The 18,112-nt window shown below is 34.8% G+C and overlaps 2 protein-coding genes across 2 annotated transcripts; one reads left to right on the top strand and one right to left on the bottom strand.

Moving 5' to 3' along the window:
• Positions 1–926: 926 nt before the first annotated feature.
• On the bottom strand, positions 927–3,901 carry LOC113707925 (pentatricopeptide repeat-containing protein At5g13270, chloroplastic-like). The gene has a single exon (XM_072065146.1). The coding sequence runs from the start codon at positions 3,421–3,423 to the stop codon at positions 1,141–1,143; it is 2,283 nt and encodes a 760-aa protein (XP_071921247.1). The 5' UTR covers positions 3,424–3,901; the 3' UTR covers positions 927–1,140.
• An 8,425-nt stretch (positions 3,902–12,326) lies between these two features.
• LOC113707718 (cationic amino acid transporter 1-like) lies at positions 12,327–16,682 on the top strand. Its single transcript, XM_027230008.2, has 3 exons — positions 12,327–12,501; positions 13,328–13,763; positions 15,070–16,682. The coding sequence occupies exons 2-3, from the start codon at positions 13,343–13,345 to the stop codon at positions 16,443–16,445; spliced, it is 1,797 nt and encodes a 598-aa protein (XP_027085809.1). The 5' UTR covers positions 12,327–12,501; positions 13,328–13,342; the 3' UTR covers positions 16,446–16,682.
• The last annotated feature ends 1,430 nt before the right edge of the window (positions 16,683–18,112 follow it).

Raw genomic sequence — 18,112 nt, forward strand, 5'->3', positions numbered from 1 at the left:
GGGATATACTATTGTAATTTATCTCTTTAAAAAGTATGTTTCATATTACTCACAATTTACCTTTTGGACTGCAAAGTTACTAATTTATTATGTCAATTTACTATTTTAGATGAGAAATTTACTTCCTTATTTTTACCCATAATCCTATTTAAGTGGATAGGTCTAACGGGTAATCAAATGGTCGCTAAAATTTTTAGAACCTATTATATTATGTTTAAAACTGTTTTGTTTACCGTAACGATAGTTATGGGACCATTTTCCCGGATGCTTAAGCTGAACACTTGAGTACTAAATTTATATATGTATATAAATATAATGAAGGCTTCAATCTCTTTGTGTTTCGCGTTGCCGTGGAATTATTACGTTTACCTCTGCTCCACTTTTCCTTCTTTCAAGTTATTATCCCTGACACGTGTGACATTTACATTTATTAATTATTAAAACTTCAGTACCTTTGTTACGCATATTTTTTTGTGGAAGGCATTTGCAGTATTTTTCCGTTGCTATCGGGTTCATTTGCAAATGCATAAATGCCGGTGGTTCTGACCTGCAATTACCCTTCCCTGACTCAACCTACTACATTGGAAAACGGGAGAACGTGTGCTTTTTTGCTTGTAGCCACAGACTAAAATTTAATGTTTACTCTTCACGAGCTCTTCCACAATTTAACGTCTCCGTTTACACTCCATCCAACTCCAACACGTGTCATGCTGTGAGTGACTGCCTATTGTAGGAATGGTCAAAGGCTTCCTACCATAAAGGTTTCGAGAAAAAAAAAGGGAATTGGCAGATCGGTCTAATTCTAACCGTGACGGAGAGAATCTGTCCATTACTGTTGCATCAATCATTTCCAACACATTTTTGAACATTAACACTAGCAGGTTAAACTTGCACAAAGAGTACTCTGTACCTAACTAATATCACAATTCCAATTAAACCAATCTAAAATTGAATAACCAAATGATCTGACGGTTTTACAATTCCAGAAGATGTGTAACTTTGTATATCAGTATATTGTGGGGAAGAGAGGTGGGGTAGGGTGCAGGGTCTGGACTAAAAGCAGGGACTGACAATTTACAGGGGAGGAAATTATGTGCAAGCCTGCTGGTGCTAAAGGGTGAAACTTCAGTGTCCTAAAGTTCACCAATAATCACGACAAGAACATTCCCCACACCTGAAGTGATGAAATCTGCTGGCATCTCTAACAATAATTTCACGCCCTGTAACTAATGATACATGTTTAGCAAAATCGTGACAGTCTCTGCAAGCACGGATATTTTTGAACACCAAAATAGAAGCATTATTTGGAGTTGAAATTAGCCCAAAAGCGATTGCAAGTCTCTCGCTGTGATCAAGAAGCTGTTCTTTTCGTTCCACCAAATTGTTGGATGCAGCTTCTTCAGTGGTAAAGACAGAATCTTCATAGCTACCACAAGAAAATTTTAATTCTCGTAACTTTTGGTATATCTCTTCTGTTTGAGGATGGTGCCTATCACCCACAATAAAACGATGCACTTTGCCCCTGATTGTAATCCAGCTGCAGCTGACCTCCTTTTTCAGGTCCCTCTCGGCCATCATCCGTCTTACAAATGCAGCTTCATCCCATTTCCCACGCGAAGCATGTAAATTAAACATGAGTATGTATGCAGCAGTGTCGTGGGGGTCCAGCTGAAGCAGTTTTTCAGCTGCAACTTTTCCAAGCTCAAAATTCAGGTAGATTGAGCATCCACCCAATAAACTTTTCCAACTCATAGCATCAGGTTCAAATGGCATCGCTTCTATCAAGGCTAGTGCCTCACTCAGTTGCCCTGCTCGAGCAAGTATATCAATGATACAATCATAATGGTCAATGGTCGGGTCAACGCCATACTCACTGCTCATTGACTCCATGTACCGCTTGGCGTCTTCAACCAATCCACAATGGCTACACGCTGTAAGAATTGCTATAAAGGTAACTGAATTAGGCCTCACGGCAGAAGCCTGCATCCTCCTAAAAAGATTTAGAGCTTCAGGAGCATTACCATGATAAGCACAAGCAGCAATCATAGAAGTCCAGGCCACAGTATCGGGATCACTGATTGAATCAAATACCCTAAATGCACAATCCAGTTGACCACATTTTGCATACATGGAAATAATTGTGCTTTCACCGTGAAGATAGGAAATCAGACCTCGTTTTATTGCATCTCCATGAGCTTGAGTTCCAAGATTCAAGTCTGCAAGAGCAGCGCATGCCTGGAAGATGCTAGTGTATATGTATTCGTTCAAAGCACCAGCTTGACTCCTCAAAGACCTAAAAACTCTAAAGCACTTCCCAAATTCACCACCTTGGGAATAGCCAGCAATCATGGCACTCCATGTAACATCATTTGGTTCAGATATCTTCTCGAATGTTTGAACGGCACAACCCAAATTTGCACACTTGACATAAAAATCCACAAGAGGGGTACCCACTGAAACCTCACTTTCCAATCCAAGTTTCACAACCAATCCATGGACTTGCTGCCCCATACCAACATCCGCCAATCCAGCACACGCCTTAAGAATGATTGAGAACACAAACTCATCCAACTCAATGCCGTCCCTAAGCATCATATCAAAAAGTCTCAGGGCATCACGTTGCCTCTCAGCCTGAGTAAATCCCACCATCAATCCAGTCCACGTCACCACATTCTTTTCAACCATCTTATCAAAAGCCCATTGGGCACTCTCTAAACACCCACATTTTACATACATATTGCAGAAAGCAGTGTTCATGGACACATTTTCATCAAAGCCTGACTTTACCACAAGACAGTGTATCTGCTTCCCAAGCTCTAAATCTGACAAAGCTCTGAAAAGGCTTATGTAAATTGAAGGTCCAGCATTGATTCCTGCGCCCATCATTCTCGAAAACATTTCTAGTGCTTTTCCTATCCAACCCTTACCAGCATAAGCAGATATGACGGTCTCCCAGCTTCCTGGACTTTTTTCCGGCAATTCGTCAAACAATTTCTGAGCATCCCAAATGCTCCCGCACTCGAAATACATTTCGATAACAGAATTCTGAAGAAACCCAGGTGGATTATCGAAATTCCTCTGTGTCCTGTTATGAAACAGTTTCCCATCGCGCAAAGATTTTAACTTTGCACACGTTCGAAGCAAATGTTGGTAGGTTTTGGGTGCGACTGAAACACCAGCAGAGTCCATTTCCTTGAGGAACTGGTGGGCTTCATTGAGCTTACCCTGTTTTGAGAGCCAAATCAAGTGAATGTTTTCGAGCTTTCCTGCATTAGCTGGTTGAATTTGGGCGGGGCTATATTGATGTTGGAGTGGGTCAACGCTGGGTTTTAGAGAAACCCAAGATGGGATTTGATAGCAATTTGTGGCTGAGATTTTGTCACAAATTGGGTTTAGATTCAGTAATGGAACACCTGCTGCCATTGCTGAATTTTCAAATCCAAATCTCTCACAATTTATCCTAACAGGTGAAGAGATTTGTTGGTTGAGAATTTGAAATCTTTAAAGCCACAGGAGAAATTTCAAGTGTTGAAATCGATGAATTTCAAATTCACTCTAGCTACATGTCATTTCAAATCCCTTCCATCAAATCTCCCTATTTCTCCCCTAATCTAATCACATTTCTGTAGATATTGAAAACTGGACGGCGGTATTGCCTCCCCCTGCCGCCGGTACCAATGTCTCCTATCGCCGGGCCGGAACTGCCGTCCCAGATTTGGTGGTTGCCAGCAAAGCTGACTATGAATGAAGACAGTGACTAGTTTCTGGAGTGGAAGTCACTTGAGGAATTCAAACTGATATGGCTTTCGTGTTTGAGAAAGATCAATTCGATGGCGTTGATGGTCTCATGGGAAGAAGGAAGCAAAATTTAAAAAGTCGTTTTAATCCTCGAGTTTTTCACTTATTCAGTTTCTATCCCCAACTGTTTTATCATGAGTAAGTTTTTAACCAAACAATATGCATTTGGAATTATGTGCATATCAAATCCATGCATTTCATGCTCTAGAATTGGTAAGATGAATTAAATGACTCAATACTCTAACCAAACTCGACTTGATAAGAGTTCGTTTAAATTTGGTTCGCAAACTAGTCAGAATGTGATTAAACAGCGTTTTGTATTTAAACTCGATATAAAAAAAAACTCGTTCAAAATCGATTTGACGAATAAACAAATCAAATTTAAACAAAATTTCAAACTCATTAAAATAAATCAAACAAGTTTGAACATTAAGATGTTCAGTTTGTTAGAATTGTTTCCACCCTAGGATTGAAATTGGAAATGGAATAAGATATAAAATATCAACATGGGTTTGAACTCCTGGTATCATTTGGAAGACTGGTACTTTGTATAAATATAATTGGAATGGTATCAAAACCAATTTTTTTAAAAATTATTATTGTATTTGCTGGACTAATAATCATGACCGCCATTGGACCACTACAGAACCATTTACAATCCAAATCTTTTTTTGTTCTTTGTCCAGCCATTACCAACAAAAACTCATGACTAATCAATGAAAGATCTAGCTGTTTATCTTTTGCTTTTCCTTTTCTCAAAGAATTGCAACGGGAACTTTCAAACGTTTCAAAAGAAAACAGCAAATTCCGTCCTCCATTGATCCTGATTCCTGCTAGAAACACCATCCAATGCAATCCAATTAAAGCCCTTCATAAAGTATTTTAACAAAATATATTTTTTCTTTTATTTGTTTACTGTTGAAAGTAAGTTGAGGGTTTTGAACGATTCCTCCCAATTTAGTCGGAAATCATGAATTCCCAAAATTTTGGACATGATTCCAATATTCCAATTTTCGTTACAATCCCCGCACCAAAACCCTCAAACCAAGCGGCCCATAAATTCATTCTTTTCAATTCCTCTCTTAAATCCAAATTCATCGATTCAAACAACGGAATACGCCGTGATCATTAACGTTGAATTTACCGATAGGATTGAAGCTATTGCAAACAATAGAAAGTAAGAAATCGATTCCTTTATCGGTTGTCATATTAGTCACAGAACAATGAAAAAGCAATTCCTAAAACTATCTAAAATTCATGGAAAACCGTGTTAATATTTAACTGTTGGAACTATTCACGGTGTATTAGGCATAAAAATTTGAATAGTTATTTATAAACGAGGAATAATAAATAAACTTCGACTTTTCTTTTCATTCCATCTAATCTTGAAAGCTCCACTCTAATGCATGTCCCTTTACTACTGATTACGGTTAATTGATGTAAACAGATAATTATAAGAGACGAATTGAGAGTAGAATCAAGATTGGATAAACAAAGCATCAATATTGTCATCAATGATTTGGTGTTCATATAATATTATTTATACCGTAATTAAAAATTTGCACATGATCCCCTCTCGTAAGAACATTGTCATGGTGAAATTTCAGACTATAAAATAACACTAGCGTTTACAAAGATTAATTAATCATTGTCATGAACTTAGTAGTTGTATAACATAGACGACTCTTTTTTAGTGTGAATTATTACTACAATTTTTCCTTCATTTCTAAGATCATTCCAATAACCTTTGACATAATGACTGTATAGTTACCAGATGTTTCAACTATTTTTATAATTCGCTTCCTATCGTCATCTTAAGAATATATACCACATTTTTTTATTTTAATATTATTTATAATTTCACCGTCCACAATTGTTGTTAGTCTTTCAGTTTCTTACCTCTGTCTAATTGTGCTCTTCTTCGTTGTTTTTCCACTTGTTGTAGTCAAAATTAGCATCATCTCCAGATGATAAACTCTTGCGTGCTGAAATTTATGCCCCTCATTTGAAAAATCTAGTACAGAAAAGAAAAAGAAAAGTTGATGATATTAATTTACTTTAATTCAGTTTGAAGGGGAAAAATAAAACAACTATGTATTTTGAAATAGATATCAAATTTGTTAATATTGTGTTATACTATAAATTAAAGGATTAATATTTTTTACATTAACAGTGTAACAACTATGTAAAATTTGAATTTAAAATTCAACTTTTGCACATGTGTCCTTTCTTTTTTTTTTTTTTTTGGGATATCAACAGCTAAATCTGACCATATTAGAGATAGCGGGGGAGGGAGGAGGGGGGGGGGACCAATATATAGCTCAATAAATTGATACATAGGACTAAGGTTCCGTTTGGCAAGTGAGTTTTTTGAGTGTTTGTCTAAAATTTTACTATAACTTACTGTAGAAGTTTTTAAAAAAAATTTTTTGAAGTGCGTTTTGTTTTAATATTTTGAAGTGTATAGTTTAAAAATTTTGAAAATTTTTTGATGTTACTGTAACTAAAGTTTTTAAAAAACTTGTAGCAGATAAACTTGACAAAAAACTTATCTACCAAACAAGGCCTAAGTTTATGATGTAAACTTTATTATCTGATGATATAGACCCCAAGTTCGGGGAATACACACGTATACAACTACAAACTCGTGCTCTCAAGTTAACTATGTAACCAAAATGCTTGAATCAATTGGCCAATTGATTGAGTCTGAACCTTACCAATTGGATGAGCAACTCCGCAATTTTAGACGCTAATAGTTTCCACCATATGACCAAAAGTTTATTAAGCTTTGCGGCATAATTACGTTTACTTGTATGAAATTTGAAGTTGTTATGTTGACTTCAGCTAATATTTTAATTTGGTCACGAACTCTCAAATTGAAGTTCATACTTGACTTCTCTCTCTGTGAATGCACAATCTCTTTTACATTAGCAAATTTAGATTATGTCACATGATATGAATTCAAATTTGTAATCCAAATTATGCACATATGCCATACATCCTTCTGTTAATGTAAAAAAATCACTATATTTTCGTCGGTACATAAAAATATTAATCAATTATTTAAGCGGTTCAACTAACTGGATACCTAATGGACACTCGTTCAGAGAGGTTTCAAGTATATATATATTTTTGGAAAAAGTATAGTTAACTCAGTAAAGTGTCTGAATTTTGAAATGTGGATTAATAACTATGCACATGAACATGATAAATTAGATGTAGTTTAAATATACTAGTAAGTGTCTAATAGACATCCGTCCGAGAAAAATCTTTAAAATTTAGTGTGAACACCTGCAAATAGGCCCATTGGTTCTATTTCCCACTGGCTGAAGTCTCAAGTATCATACTTGGAGACGGCCCAGATATTGTTGAAGTCAATGCATTCTTTGGCAGGTCAATTTTATCAACCATGCCAGTCTACTCTCTCTCCCTTCAGTCTCTTGTACGCAAAAGCAGGGGCGCCTATAACTGTCACTTGTACACTTACATGAGGGTTCTGAAAAGTCAAAAGAAGCCAGCTCAAAAAGATGAAGAAAAGATAGAGAAATTTCTTTTTTTTTATTGGTCCGAATTAATTTTGACAACGTAGCTTCACCTAATATATTTGCTGATGTGGCACATAAAAAAGAAAGGTTGTTGGCTACCTTGCACCGGAAAGAAAAAAATTTGTTTTGTTGAGGAACTTCCTTCGTCTTCTAGGCAGAAAACGGTGGCAACAGATTTTGGGAATTGTAACAGTAGCAATAGGGTTTTGGAAATTGTAACAAAGTTGTGTAAACAAAAGAAATTCAAAAAAAAAAGAAAGAAGAAGAAGCATAAGGCAGCTAAACAATCTTTCTTTTTTATGTACCACATCAGCAGATATATTAAGTGAAACTACGTAGTTTTGCATTAAACATGAAGTTAGATACAAAATATTGGACAGAGGATCCCGTCTGATAATTACAATGAAAGAGAAAAAGGAAAAAGCACGTATTTTGATTCCTTTGTATTTGTTATTGGGTTTTTCTAACGGGCGTTTATAGGACATTCATTAACATATTTAACATTCACATAATCTATCATATATACACATATACTAAAAATTATTACATTCCCTTATATTTATATATTTTTCTTATTTTAATCTTACCTACTATATCTTGTATTTATTTATTTATTCTAATTAATCTTACATTTCAAAATATGGCATCTAAAATATATCTTAATGAGTACCCTATGGACACCAGTGTTAGATAGACCCTTTATTATTAAATAGTGTAGTTTGCTCAAGTTCAGGATACAATTTTGGTAGCAAACATGCTTTGGTTTGATAAAATGAGAGGGAAAAAAAAGATAAAGGTTATTACTCCAATGAAAATAAAAAAAAAAAGAAAGTAGGGGAAAGTGATTTTCATTCTCATTGTTTAGATTGAAAATGAAAGGAGAAGTAAAGAAACAGCAATATATTGTTTGGAGAAGGAAAGAAAGGAAAAAAAAAAAGCAAAAAGAAAAGCCATTTCTTTATTATACAATTGAAGTAGTTCTAATTATAAAAACGAAGGTCTCTTTTTTCTTTTTACGAGCCACATTTTGATGGAAACTAAATTTAAAGAGAAACTCTACTTTTTCCTCCTCAAAACTCAATTCAGATAATATGAAAACAAAAATCTTCTATTCCTTTCCTTCCCTTCCCTCAAACCTCAAACCTCAAAACAAAGTTCAGCATTTTAATTTAATGAATTCAGATTTTAATATATTCAAATCGTTTGATAACAAAAAATTGAACATCCAAACTAATTAAGTGGCACTGAATTTTCTAGGCAAAACTTACTTTCAAAATTAAATTATTCACTTATCACTAAATTGATATACACTCAAACGTATACTACTCAACAATTCAATAACTTAATGAATTCATAATTTAGATTTCAGATTTCAAACTTCAGTTTTATCAAACGCACCCTAAGTAATAAAATGAATAGTTTATCACTTTTTTTTAGAGCAAATTATGCTTAAAAAATTTAGTGCCACTTAATTAATTCAAATATTTTAATTTTGATTATCAAACATGTCTGAACATATTAAAATCTGAGCCTATTAATTTTAAATGTTGAATTAGATTATTAGACAGGGCCTAAGTAAAGGATATTAATTTACACTAAATTATGTAGTTAACATGGAATATATTGAGTGGTTTTAGTAACATGTGGATTTATTACTATAACATTTTGCTGCAATTCACAAGGTTACCTTATTTTGTTGCCTGTATTATTTGATCTGACAAAACCATTTTGCAACAACAGCATCAATTGCCAATCTCTTACTTAATTACATTTTTGTTTTTTAATTACAATCATTTTTTTTTATCTAAATCTCAGGATTATAATACATGCTGTGGGTTATTGCAAAGCCTTGCCCCTAAGGGCTAGTTACAACAGCTTAGAGATATTACCACGGTTTTTTTTTTTTTTTAAGTTAGAAGCATTTTTTTTTATTTGATCTCAAATGATTTTTCAGTTAGTTTAAAATGAGAAAACTATTACATGAGAAACAACCTTTTAGGCTCCACTTTTAAATTATCAAAAGATTTAAAATATACGAACGAATGGTTTCAATTGCTTTACCAAACTTTTCACCATCAGCTTTTTCATAATCAGCTTGAAATTGCTAAACTAATACTGTTGATTACAAGTTTGCAACCCATAACTCCTCTATCAGTAGTGAGAATCTTATGGAGGATCCTTAATCTTTGAAAATTAATGACATTCCTAAAATTGGAATTTGGTAGAAGAAAGTCAAAATACAAGCCTTGTTGGTCATGGATGATTTCGAAAATCTTTCTGAAGCAAAAGAAGAAGAATAAGAAAATGTTGCAGTAAACGTCAATTAAGTGTTAGAATCCACTGTTCTTAGAGAAGATTAACGAATGATGAATGATCCATATAAGCGAGGAAAAAGGGGGTGAAAGACGCAACCTAACATGTATCCGAAAATTTGTCTCCAAATTCTCCAAAAATAAATCAAGACTTACCAAATATGATACATGGCAAGTGGTGAATCTCTTTACATTTGTTCTTTTCTGAATCAGCTTTGTGGTGAATCTTTTTCCTATTTTTTTAGAGTAAGCTTGTGGTGAATTTGAATCTCTGAATCTTTGAATTCCCCAACCTTAATAAATATGTTGTTCATATTTCTAATGTAAAATAAGCCACGGTGGCAAATAATGCCTTGGTTTCTCAGTCAAGGTTGATACCCAGTATTATTGTAGAAAAATTAAACTAAGCATTATTTAGCAATGGTACATGTGTTACTGATTAGTTGGTTGGTTTTACAATTTGTGTTTTTGGGAAAATGATCAGTTTCATCCTTTACATTTCACAAAAATATTCTTTTCGTCCCTTACTTTTAAAACGAAACAATTTCGTCCTTGACATTTAAAAACTGAAGTTATTACATCCCAATATCCAAATTTTAATATGAATCAAACCACCGATCAACCTGATTACAAATTTTGAAGGTGTAATTGGTAGATCACTTGGTTAACTCAACTTGATATTCACGTGAAATTTAATAAACCTAGAAAGAAAAAATAAAAAATTATAACATAAAAAAGAAAAATTAATCTTTCCTACATTATCATTGTATATACTGACGGTTTTATGTATCATCATATCATTTTAATTTAAATTTAAACATCAAATTTTATATTTATGATACACATTTAGATTCGCAATCGGATATACTAATAGTGCATGAAAAGATTTATCCAAAAAAAACTCTACTATTCCAAGACAAAGAATAGCCTTTTATGTTATAATTTTTATTTTTTTGGTTTAATAAATGTCAGGTAAATATGATGAAGTTGACCGAGTGATCTGTCAATTCTATTTTCGAAATTTATTACTGGGTTATTGGATGATTTGATTTAGATTGAAAATTATGTTCAGGGATGTAATAGCTTTAATTTTTAAATGTCAGGGACAAATTTGCTTCATTTTAAAAGTGAGGGACAAAAAAAATATTTTTACGAAATGTGAGGGATGAAACAGGTTATTATTTTTTTTTTTATTGCAACCATAGAATTTCTATAATCTAATTTAGCCTAATCTAAGGAGAAGGGGAGGAGGAATCAATATGAACAGAGACTCTGTCGAAAAAGTCTAATTAAAACTGTCACCTGAAGTGACAATTGGTGGGAGACCAAGGGCTGATCTCCTGACCTCCTACCCTGCAAGACTGTTGGTGGCCATTGGTCGTGTGGGATTGTTTCCCTTAGTACCAGTACTAGCTAGTAGTCAGTATTGGTTTCGGTTCTTAATAGACATATTATTAGTCACATAGCCGCATAGGGCATCAATTAGAAATGTGGCCTTCAGTCTCGAGTACGTACATACGTACATATATACATAATTAATATCGAGCATATGTACATAATTATAATTACTATCTTCTTTTGTATAATTTTACCTTTCCAAAAATTTAACACTTAAAATGTCTAATGAACAGCCATTAAATAGACCATATATATATAACTTACTAAAATCAATTGACCATTATCAAACTTTGAATGTCGTTAACGGTTCATGCCGTAAGAGCATATAATAAGAATTAGGTCAAGTGTTATTTGTTTCGCAAAAAAGATAAATTTCTTTCTAGAAAGTGTTTTAATTGAGGAGGTGAGATGGTGAATCTTTAATGTATAATCTTTGTGATTTTCCGACCTCAACCTTTTTCGAAAAATAGAATCTTCATAAAATAGATCAAGAAATTTTTTTTAAATAAAGATTTTTTGTAACAGGTGGACGTTGGTTAACACACACTTAAATTACGCTCAACCTATCACATATATACACACATTAATAATTATTATCCTCCCTCACATTTATATATTTTCTTTAATCAAATTTATTTTTTTAAAAATTTAACATCTAAGATACATTTTAATGAGTGCTTAATGGGCACCTATTAGACAGATAAAAAAAAAGAAGAAGCCTTACCTTCAAGGTTGTCGACCTTTAAAACAACAGTAGACCAGGGGTATTGACGGAAATCACCAAATTTTCAAAATTAGAAAAACTTCTCTCCCAAGATCAAATTTACTATCTAGAGGTGAAAACATTTGATGAATCTTGAACCCCAATTCAAAATATCAAATGTACTAGAAAAAAATCAAATCAGAAAAAAAAATCATGATACCCATTGAAAGACAAATTTACTTAGTTCGCTCCACAAAGATGGAAAAAGGCCAAAAAAAAAATTTACCCCCAAAAAAAAAAAATTTCTTGTTGACCTCCCTAATTGCTGTAAACCGGCAATATCCAGTCACTTACTATAATAATCCCCAACATGCCAAATTTAGCTGAAATCTCTCCATCCATTCATATGGATTCGTTGAAGATTCGTTCACTCCTTTCCAAACACGCAAATACACCCAAACCAGACCATATTGAGAGTCAATTGGGTCTCTGTATCTAGCCCAAATACGCACACCTATACAGTCAGATACGTATAGGAATACACACGCTGTAATGTGAAACTGAAAACACACACAACAGCGCACTCTGAGATTCCTTCTTATAAATAGGAGGTATCCAAACACTGCACAACTAATTCCCTCCTCAACATCAACAATTCTACGAAGTATTTTTCTCCAGCCACCGGACTTTTCCGCCAACCGGAAAGAATCTTCTGGTGGAGCCGTTCCTTCCCTCTTCTCAACAGGTATCTCTTCCCCGTCCCCTCTCCTTCCCTTAAAAGAACAGACACTGGAAAACAAGATAAATGACCCACAAACAAACGCACAGAGTCACATAGAAAAGCTTGAAAGTTTCCCTTTTGAGTTGTACTGTTTGTTTCTGTTTTCTCTACATGTTTGGGATTTATTACAATGAAAACAATTTTCCTCAAGACTACGAGTAGAAACAGATAAATCCTACCTGTTTTTTTCTTCACAAAATCATCGGTTTCACCCTGGTTGCATGAGTATGAACAAGAAAGCCTGTCGTTTTCGTGTGTAGCGTCGTCGTGTGGTCAGTTATTCTATGGACAGATTTGATTATACGGATTCAAGGGCATATTTTTATATTACATTCTTGATGTGATTGAAATTTGAAAAAAAAAAATCCCTATTGCAGTCCTTTTGTCTTGGTTCTATGCAAGTATCTCTTGGCTTGTTCTTGGAGCTAATCTCAATTGCCAGCATTGGTTTTCCTCTTTAAAACTCGACCTTGAAAACTTCATTCCATTCCCATGATTCTTTCGATCCATCACTCCTAAGATCATATTCTTTGTTTTTTGGGCGTATTCTCTCTGGTAGATTCTATCTGTGTTTACAAATCCAACACTCCTAAATCTCATGGTCCTTTTAACACACACAAAAAAATAGTCCTTTCTTTTTTCTTTTCCTCTCAATTCTATGATATTTTTGGCCTGAATTCTCTCTGGTTCTCTGTTTTTATCAATCCACACCCGTCCATTCTAAATCATTTCGTTTCATAATTAGCCTTGTAACCATTTTTGCTGAATTTTTTATGGTGAATTTTTGCAGGGGAGAGCATAGAAGATGGGGACGGCTGTGGAAGACAATTCAGGGACAGGGACGGGGATGAGGAGGAGAGGATGTTCATACCAGAAGAATGATTTTCTTCCTGAGGAATCTTTCAGGACTTTTGGCAACTACATAAATGCGCTCAAACAAACTCCCAACCGGCTCGTGGACCGGGTTCTCACTCGGTCCAAGGACCAAGCAGAGATGGCGGTCAAGAACCGGAGTCAGAACGAGATGAAGAAAACTCTCACATGGTGGGACCTGATCTGGTTTGGCATGGGTGCCGTCATCGGCGCCGGAATCTTCGTGCTCACCGGGCTCGAGGCCAAGGAGGAGGCTGGACCAGCTGTGGTCCTCTCATTTGTGGTTTCCGGCGTATCGGCCATGCTCTCCGTCTTTTGTTATACAGAATTTGCCGTGGAAATTCCTGTTGCGGGTAATGTGAAGTTTTTAAATTTTTTTTTTCATTTCTTTTTAGTGTGACAGTAATTCGAACCTTTTCATTTACATTTCCTCTTTCCTTTCAATCACTTTCATACAAAATTTAATAAAAATCAAATTTTCTATGAATATTTTATATTATTTGTATTTCTTTTTGTTTTATTTGCACTTGACTTTCTTAGAATCTTGTGGAATCTTGTGGTGAATCGGTCACACGCTGATGAATATCTCAATCATTGATTAAATACAATTAGTTAATTACCTTTTTTTTGTCGAAAAGTTAATTAGTCATTGATTTCACGTATTCTTGCAATCTTTCTTGGGGAATCTTGTGATAAATCATTTGACTGGCCCCCTGATTAAAAGTAATTAATTAATTACTGGGGTTGATTAATTAGTATTAGCAAAAAAAAAAATGCAGGATAGTTTCACATGCTCTCGATATCTAAACATGTTTGATATTTATTTGTTTTGGTTGCTGCATAATGGATGAAGTGTCATGCAATAAATGACAAATGATTCTCTTTGAATTTTTTTTCTTCCATGGCTGTATTGAAAACATGAGCTGCTCATTATCTGCGGGAAATTATTTGGTCGGTTGTTGTTGAATTATGGATAATGCCCGTCCCAGATTCCCAGTCAGTTATTGTGGCTAGAATTTTCTATGGTCATCGCTTGTTGTATTTCAATTTAAAGTCAACACTTGTGGTCTACTATTAAGTCAGGCGTTTATATGTATTGTTCAACCTTTGACTTTGCTAACTTTTTTGGCTGGACTAAGGTCTCAAAATGTGCTAGTAGATAATAAATCTATCAAAGTTGTCATCTTGTCATTGTTAGCTGGAAAAGTTGTCAAAATCCAACTTGCCCATGCAAAAATTTTTAAGCGAAGTATCTATTTGTTGAGTTAAAAAAAAAAAATCAATATAGTCAAATATGACAGACAAATGAATCTAGTCAAATATGACAAACAACCACTCAACCCAAGTGTGACAAAAAAAATTTTTTTTTTTTATTGGAGCAATTAAACCTTTTAACATAGTAAAACTAATGTAGCATGTTTATACCCTGACACTTTTGAACTTTTGGTGTACATTTGATTTTTGAGTTGGCATTGGATTCAAAGATAACCAACTAAACCAAAAATTGATAAAATGTTCGAATTTTTAGTTGGCATTGCATTGAAATATAACTAAGACAGACCGAATTGATGCAATTGATCAAATGAGTGGAAGAATTTGAAGATGATTGAATGCTGAATGGTTGTACTAATTTGAAGGCTCATGATCATTATTATCCAGGCGGGTCTTTTGCCTATTTGAGGGTGGAGCTTGGAGATTTCATGGCTTTCATTGCTGCTGGAAATATTCTGCTCGAGTATGTGATTGGTGGAGCAGCAGTTGCAAGATCATGGACATCATATTTTGCAACTCTTTTAAACCATCATCCATCTGATTTTCGTATTCATGCTCATGCTCTAGCAAATAATTACAATGAGCTTGACCCCATAGCAGTTGGCGTTTGCATCTGCATTTGTATACTGGCTGTGCTTAGCACAAAGGGTTCTTCTCGCCTTAACTATATTGCCTCCATTGTCCACATTGTGGTGATTCTCTTCATCATCATAGCTGGCCTTGCCAAATCTGACACCAAGAACTACACCCCCTTCACACCCTTTGGTGCCCGCGGAATCTTCAAAGCTTCAGCAGTTTTGTTCTTCGCCTATGTTGGTTTTGATGCTGTTTCAACGATGGCAGAGGAAACCAAGGATCCGGCGAAAGACATCCCCATTGGTCTTGTTGGATCAATGATTATCACCACTACTTTGTACTGCTTGCTTGCTATAACTCTCTGCCTCATGGTTCCATATCAGGATGTTGATCCTGATGCTCCATTTTCAGTCGCATTCAAACATGTAGGCTGGTCTTGGGCTCAGTATCTCGTGGCTTTAGGAGCATTGAAAGGTATGACCTCAGTGTTGCTGGTTGGTGCTGTTGGTCAGGCCCGGTATTTGACACACATTGCTCGCACACACATGATGCCTCCTTGGTTTGCAATTGTTGATGCCAAGACTGGAACACCAGTGAATGCCACAGTTGTGATGCTTGCAGCTACAGCAATAATTGCTTTCTTCACAAAACTTGAAATTCTATCCAATCTCTTGTCGATCTCCACGCTTTTCATCTTTATGCTTGTGGCTGTTGCTCTGCTCGTGCGACGTTATTATGTTTCTGGTGTGACAACAGCTGCCAATCGCAACAAGCTTATTGGATTCGTTCTGACTATCGTTGGATCTGCAATTGCCACTGCTGCTTACTGGGGTGTTAGTACCAATGGTTGGATTCTGTACTGCATAACTGTGCCAATATGGCTCTTGGCTACTTTTGGACTTTGGTACTTTGTTCCTCAGGCTCATAATCCTAGGCTTTGGGGAGTTCCATTCGTGCCCTGGTTGCCATCTGCCTCCATATTCATCAACATCTTCCTTCTGGGATCAATCGACAAGGATTCGTTCATCAGGTTTGCGATCTGGACCGGCTTCCTCTTGCTGTACTACGTCTTCTTTGGACTGCATGCATCATATGACACAGCAAAGGAAGATGAAGCTGAATTGAAGGTTGGAAAAATTGAAGAGGGAATTCCAGCATCAGCAACAAAATCAGAAACCGGTGTATAAACAGTAGAAACTCAGTGCAATGTAATGTTACAGAAGTTTAGTCGTCAAAATAGTTTGAAACACTTAGAGAAACCATTGAAAAAAAAAATTGTGCAGTTTCTTTTTCCTTTTGTTTCTTGATGTAATGTGTGCATAAAAACACAGTAGTTGTTGGTGTACTGAGAAACGTGATTTAAGATTGATAGATCTTGAACCTTGAAGTTTGGCAATGAGCACTAAAATCCCTATTGCGCTTCATTTCCGACAGTTTGAAACTTTGAATGAGATGAGACGGATTTGATGATGATCTCATGAATCGGTCTCCTCATTGAAATTTCAGTAAATTTATTGAGACGTTTAGGCTCAGTCGAAAGATAATTCACAAATCTCAACAATTATTGCTTGGAGTAGCATCAAAGATTCAATATCATCAAATAATTGCCATTCACTTACTGATTTTAATATGAAAAAAATTTGAAGTCTTGGCCACTCCTACTAGACGGCTAGTGAGTTTTGGTTCCACCAATGTGTGGAAAAATTGGGACCAGTGGAGATCCTTCGTGCCACTATCTGGTGCCAAATCTAGTGTCAATCCTAATTATTACGTGAAGGTGAAAAAATTTAAATAAACAAAACAACATATAACAAGTTAAATAAATAAGACACTTAGCATAAATATATATCTCGTGTAAATTGGGACCGCCACTATATTTAGCAATCATAATTATTTAATTCATGGCAGCATTATCAGCCATGGAAGAGTTTCTGCTTGAATTTCTCCTCTTGGTGAACATGTGGAAACTAGTTATTGAGTTTTGGGTATTTAGGTGTTACATCAAATAATAAGCTGAATTGTCATGACAAGTTGATATTTTGTCATTGCTATTTCCATATCTGCATATATTAAAATGACAATATTACCTTTTCTCACAGTTCAAATTTTATTTTCATAGCATTTTATATTAAAATAATAAAATTACCCTTTTCAAGTCCAATTTGCACTTGGACTTAGGAAGGACAATTCCTCAAAAAAAAAAAAAAAAAGAAGGCTTAGGAAGGACAACTTTGGCGTTATAATGAAGTGTCATTATCCGGAGACTAAAATGCAGAATCCTCCACTTGCCTCACTAAGAGAATCCAAATCCACTTAAATACCAGAATTAATCAGCTTTGGAATCGGGTCATAATCATCAATAATTTTGTCATTTAGTTTGTGATCTGTATATATATGCGCAAACTCAATTTTACACACGAGCTTGATGTGCATAATGGCTATGTGTTGGTATAAAACATGTTTGACTTTCATGAATTTTGAATATTAATCCCTTTAATTTCATTTCTTTCACAATTTTAGACATTTATTTATCCCTTTATTTTCATTTCCAAGATGTTTTTAATTTGTTCACACCCAATGATGGAGCCAAAGGGAACAGAGGGGGGCCATGGCCCCTCCAAGTTTTGAAAATTTTAATTCATAATGTGTAAATATGTGTGTAAAATAAAATTAACCCCCCTAAATTTTACAATTTTAGTTTATATTATGAGAGTTGATATATATATATATGAATTAGTCATCTTTGAATTAATTTTTTTTTTCAGAAAAAGTTATTTATTTTTTATTGTACTAATTATTTAGCTTTTAAAAATTAAACATATAATTTGATGTTCCATAGTAAATTGACCCAATG

This window comes from Coffea arabica, chromosome 9c, assembly GCF_036785885.1.
Source record: "Coffea arabica cultivar ET-39 chromosome 9c, Coffea Arabica ET-39 HiFi, whole genome shotgun sequence".
Classification (NCBI taxonomy): Eukaryota; Viridiplantae; Streptophyta; class Magnoliopsida; order Gentianales; family Rubiaceae; genus Coffea; species Coffea arabica.

Coding starts and splice junctions, on each gene's coding strand:
- LOC113707718 (XM_027230008.2), top strand. CDS start 13,343: ATGGGGACGGCTGTGGAAGACAATTCAGGGACAGGGACGGGGATGAGG. Junction 13,764..15,069: donor CGTGGAAATTCCTGTTGCGG/GTAATGTGAAGT, acceptor ATTATTATCCAG/GCGGGTCTTTTGCCTATTTG.
- LOC113707925 (XM_072065146.1), bottom strand. CDS start 3,423: ATGGCAGCAGGTGTTCCATTACTGAATCTAAACCCAATTTGTGACAAA.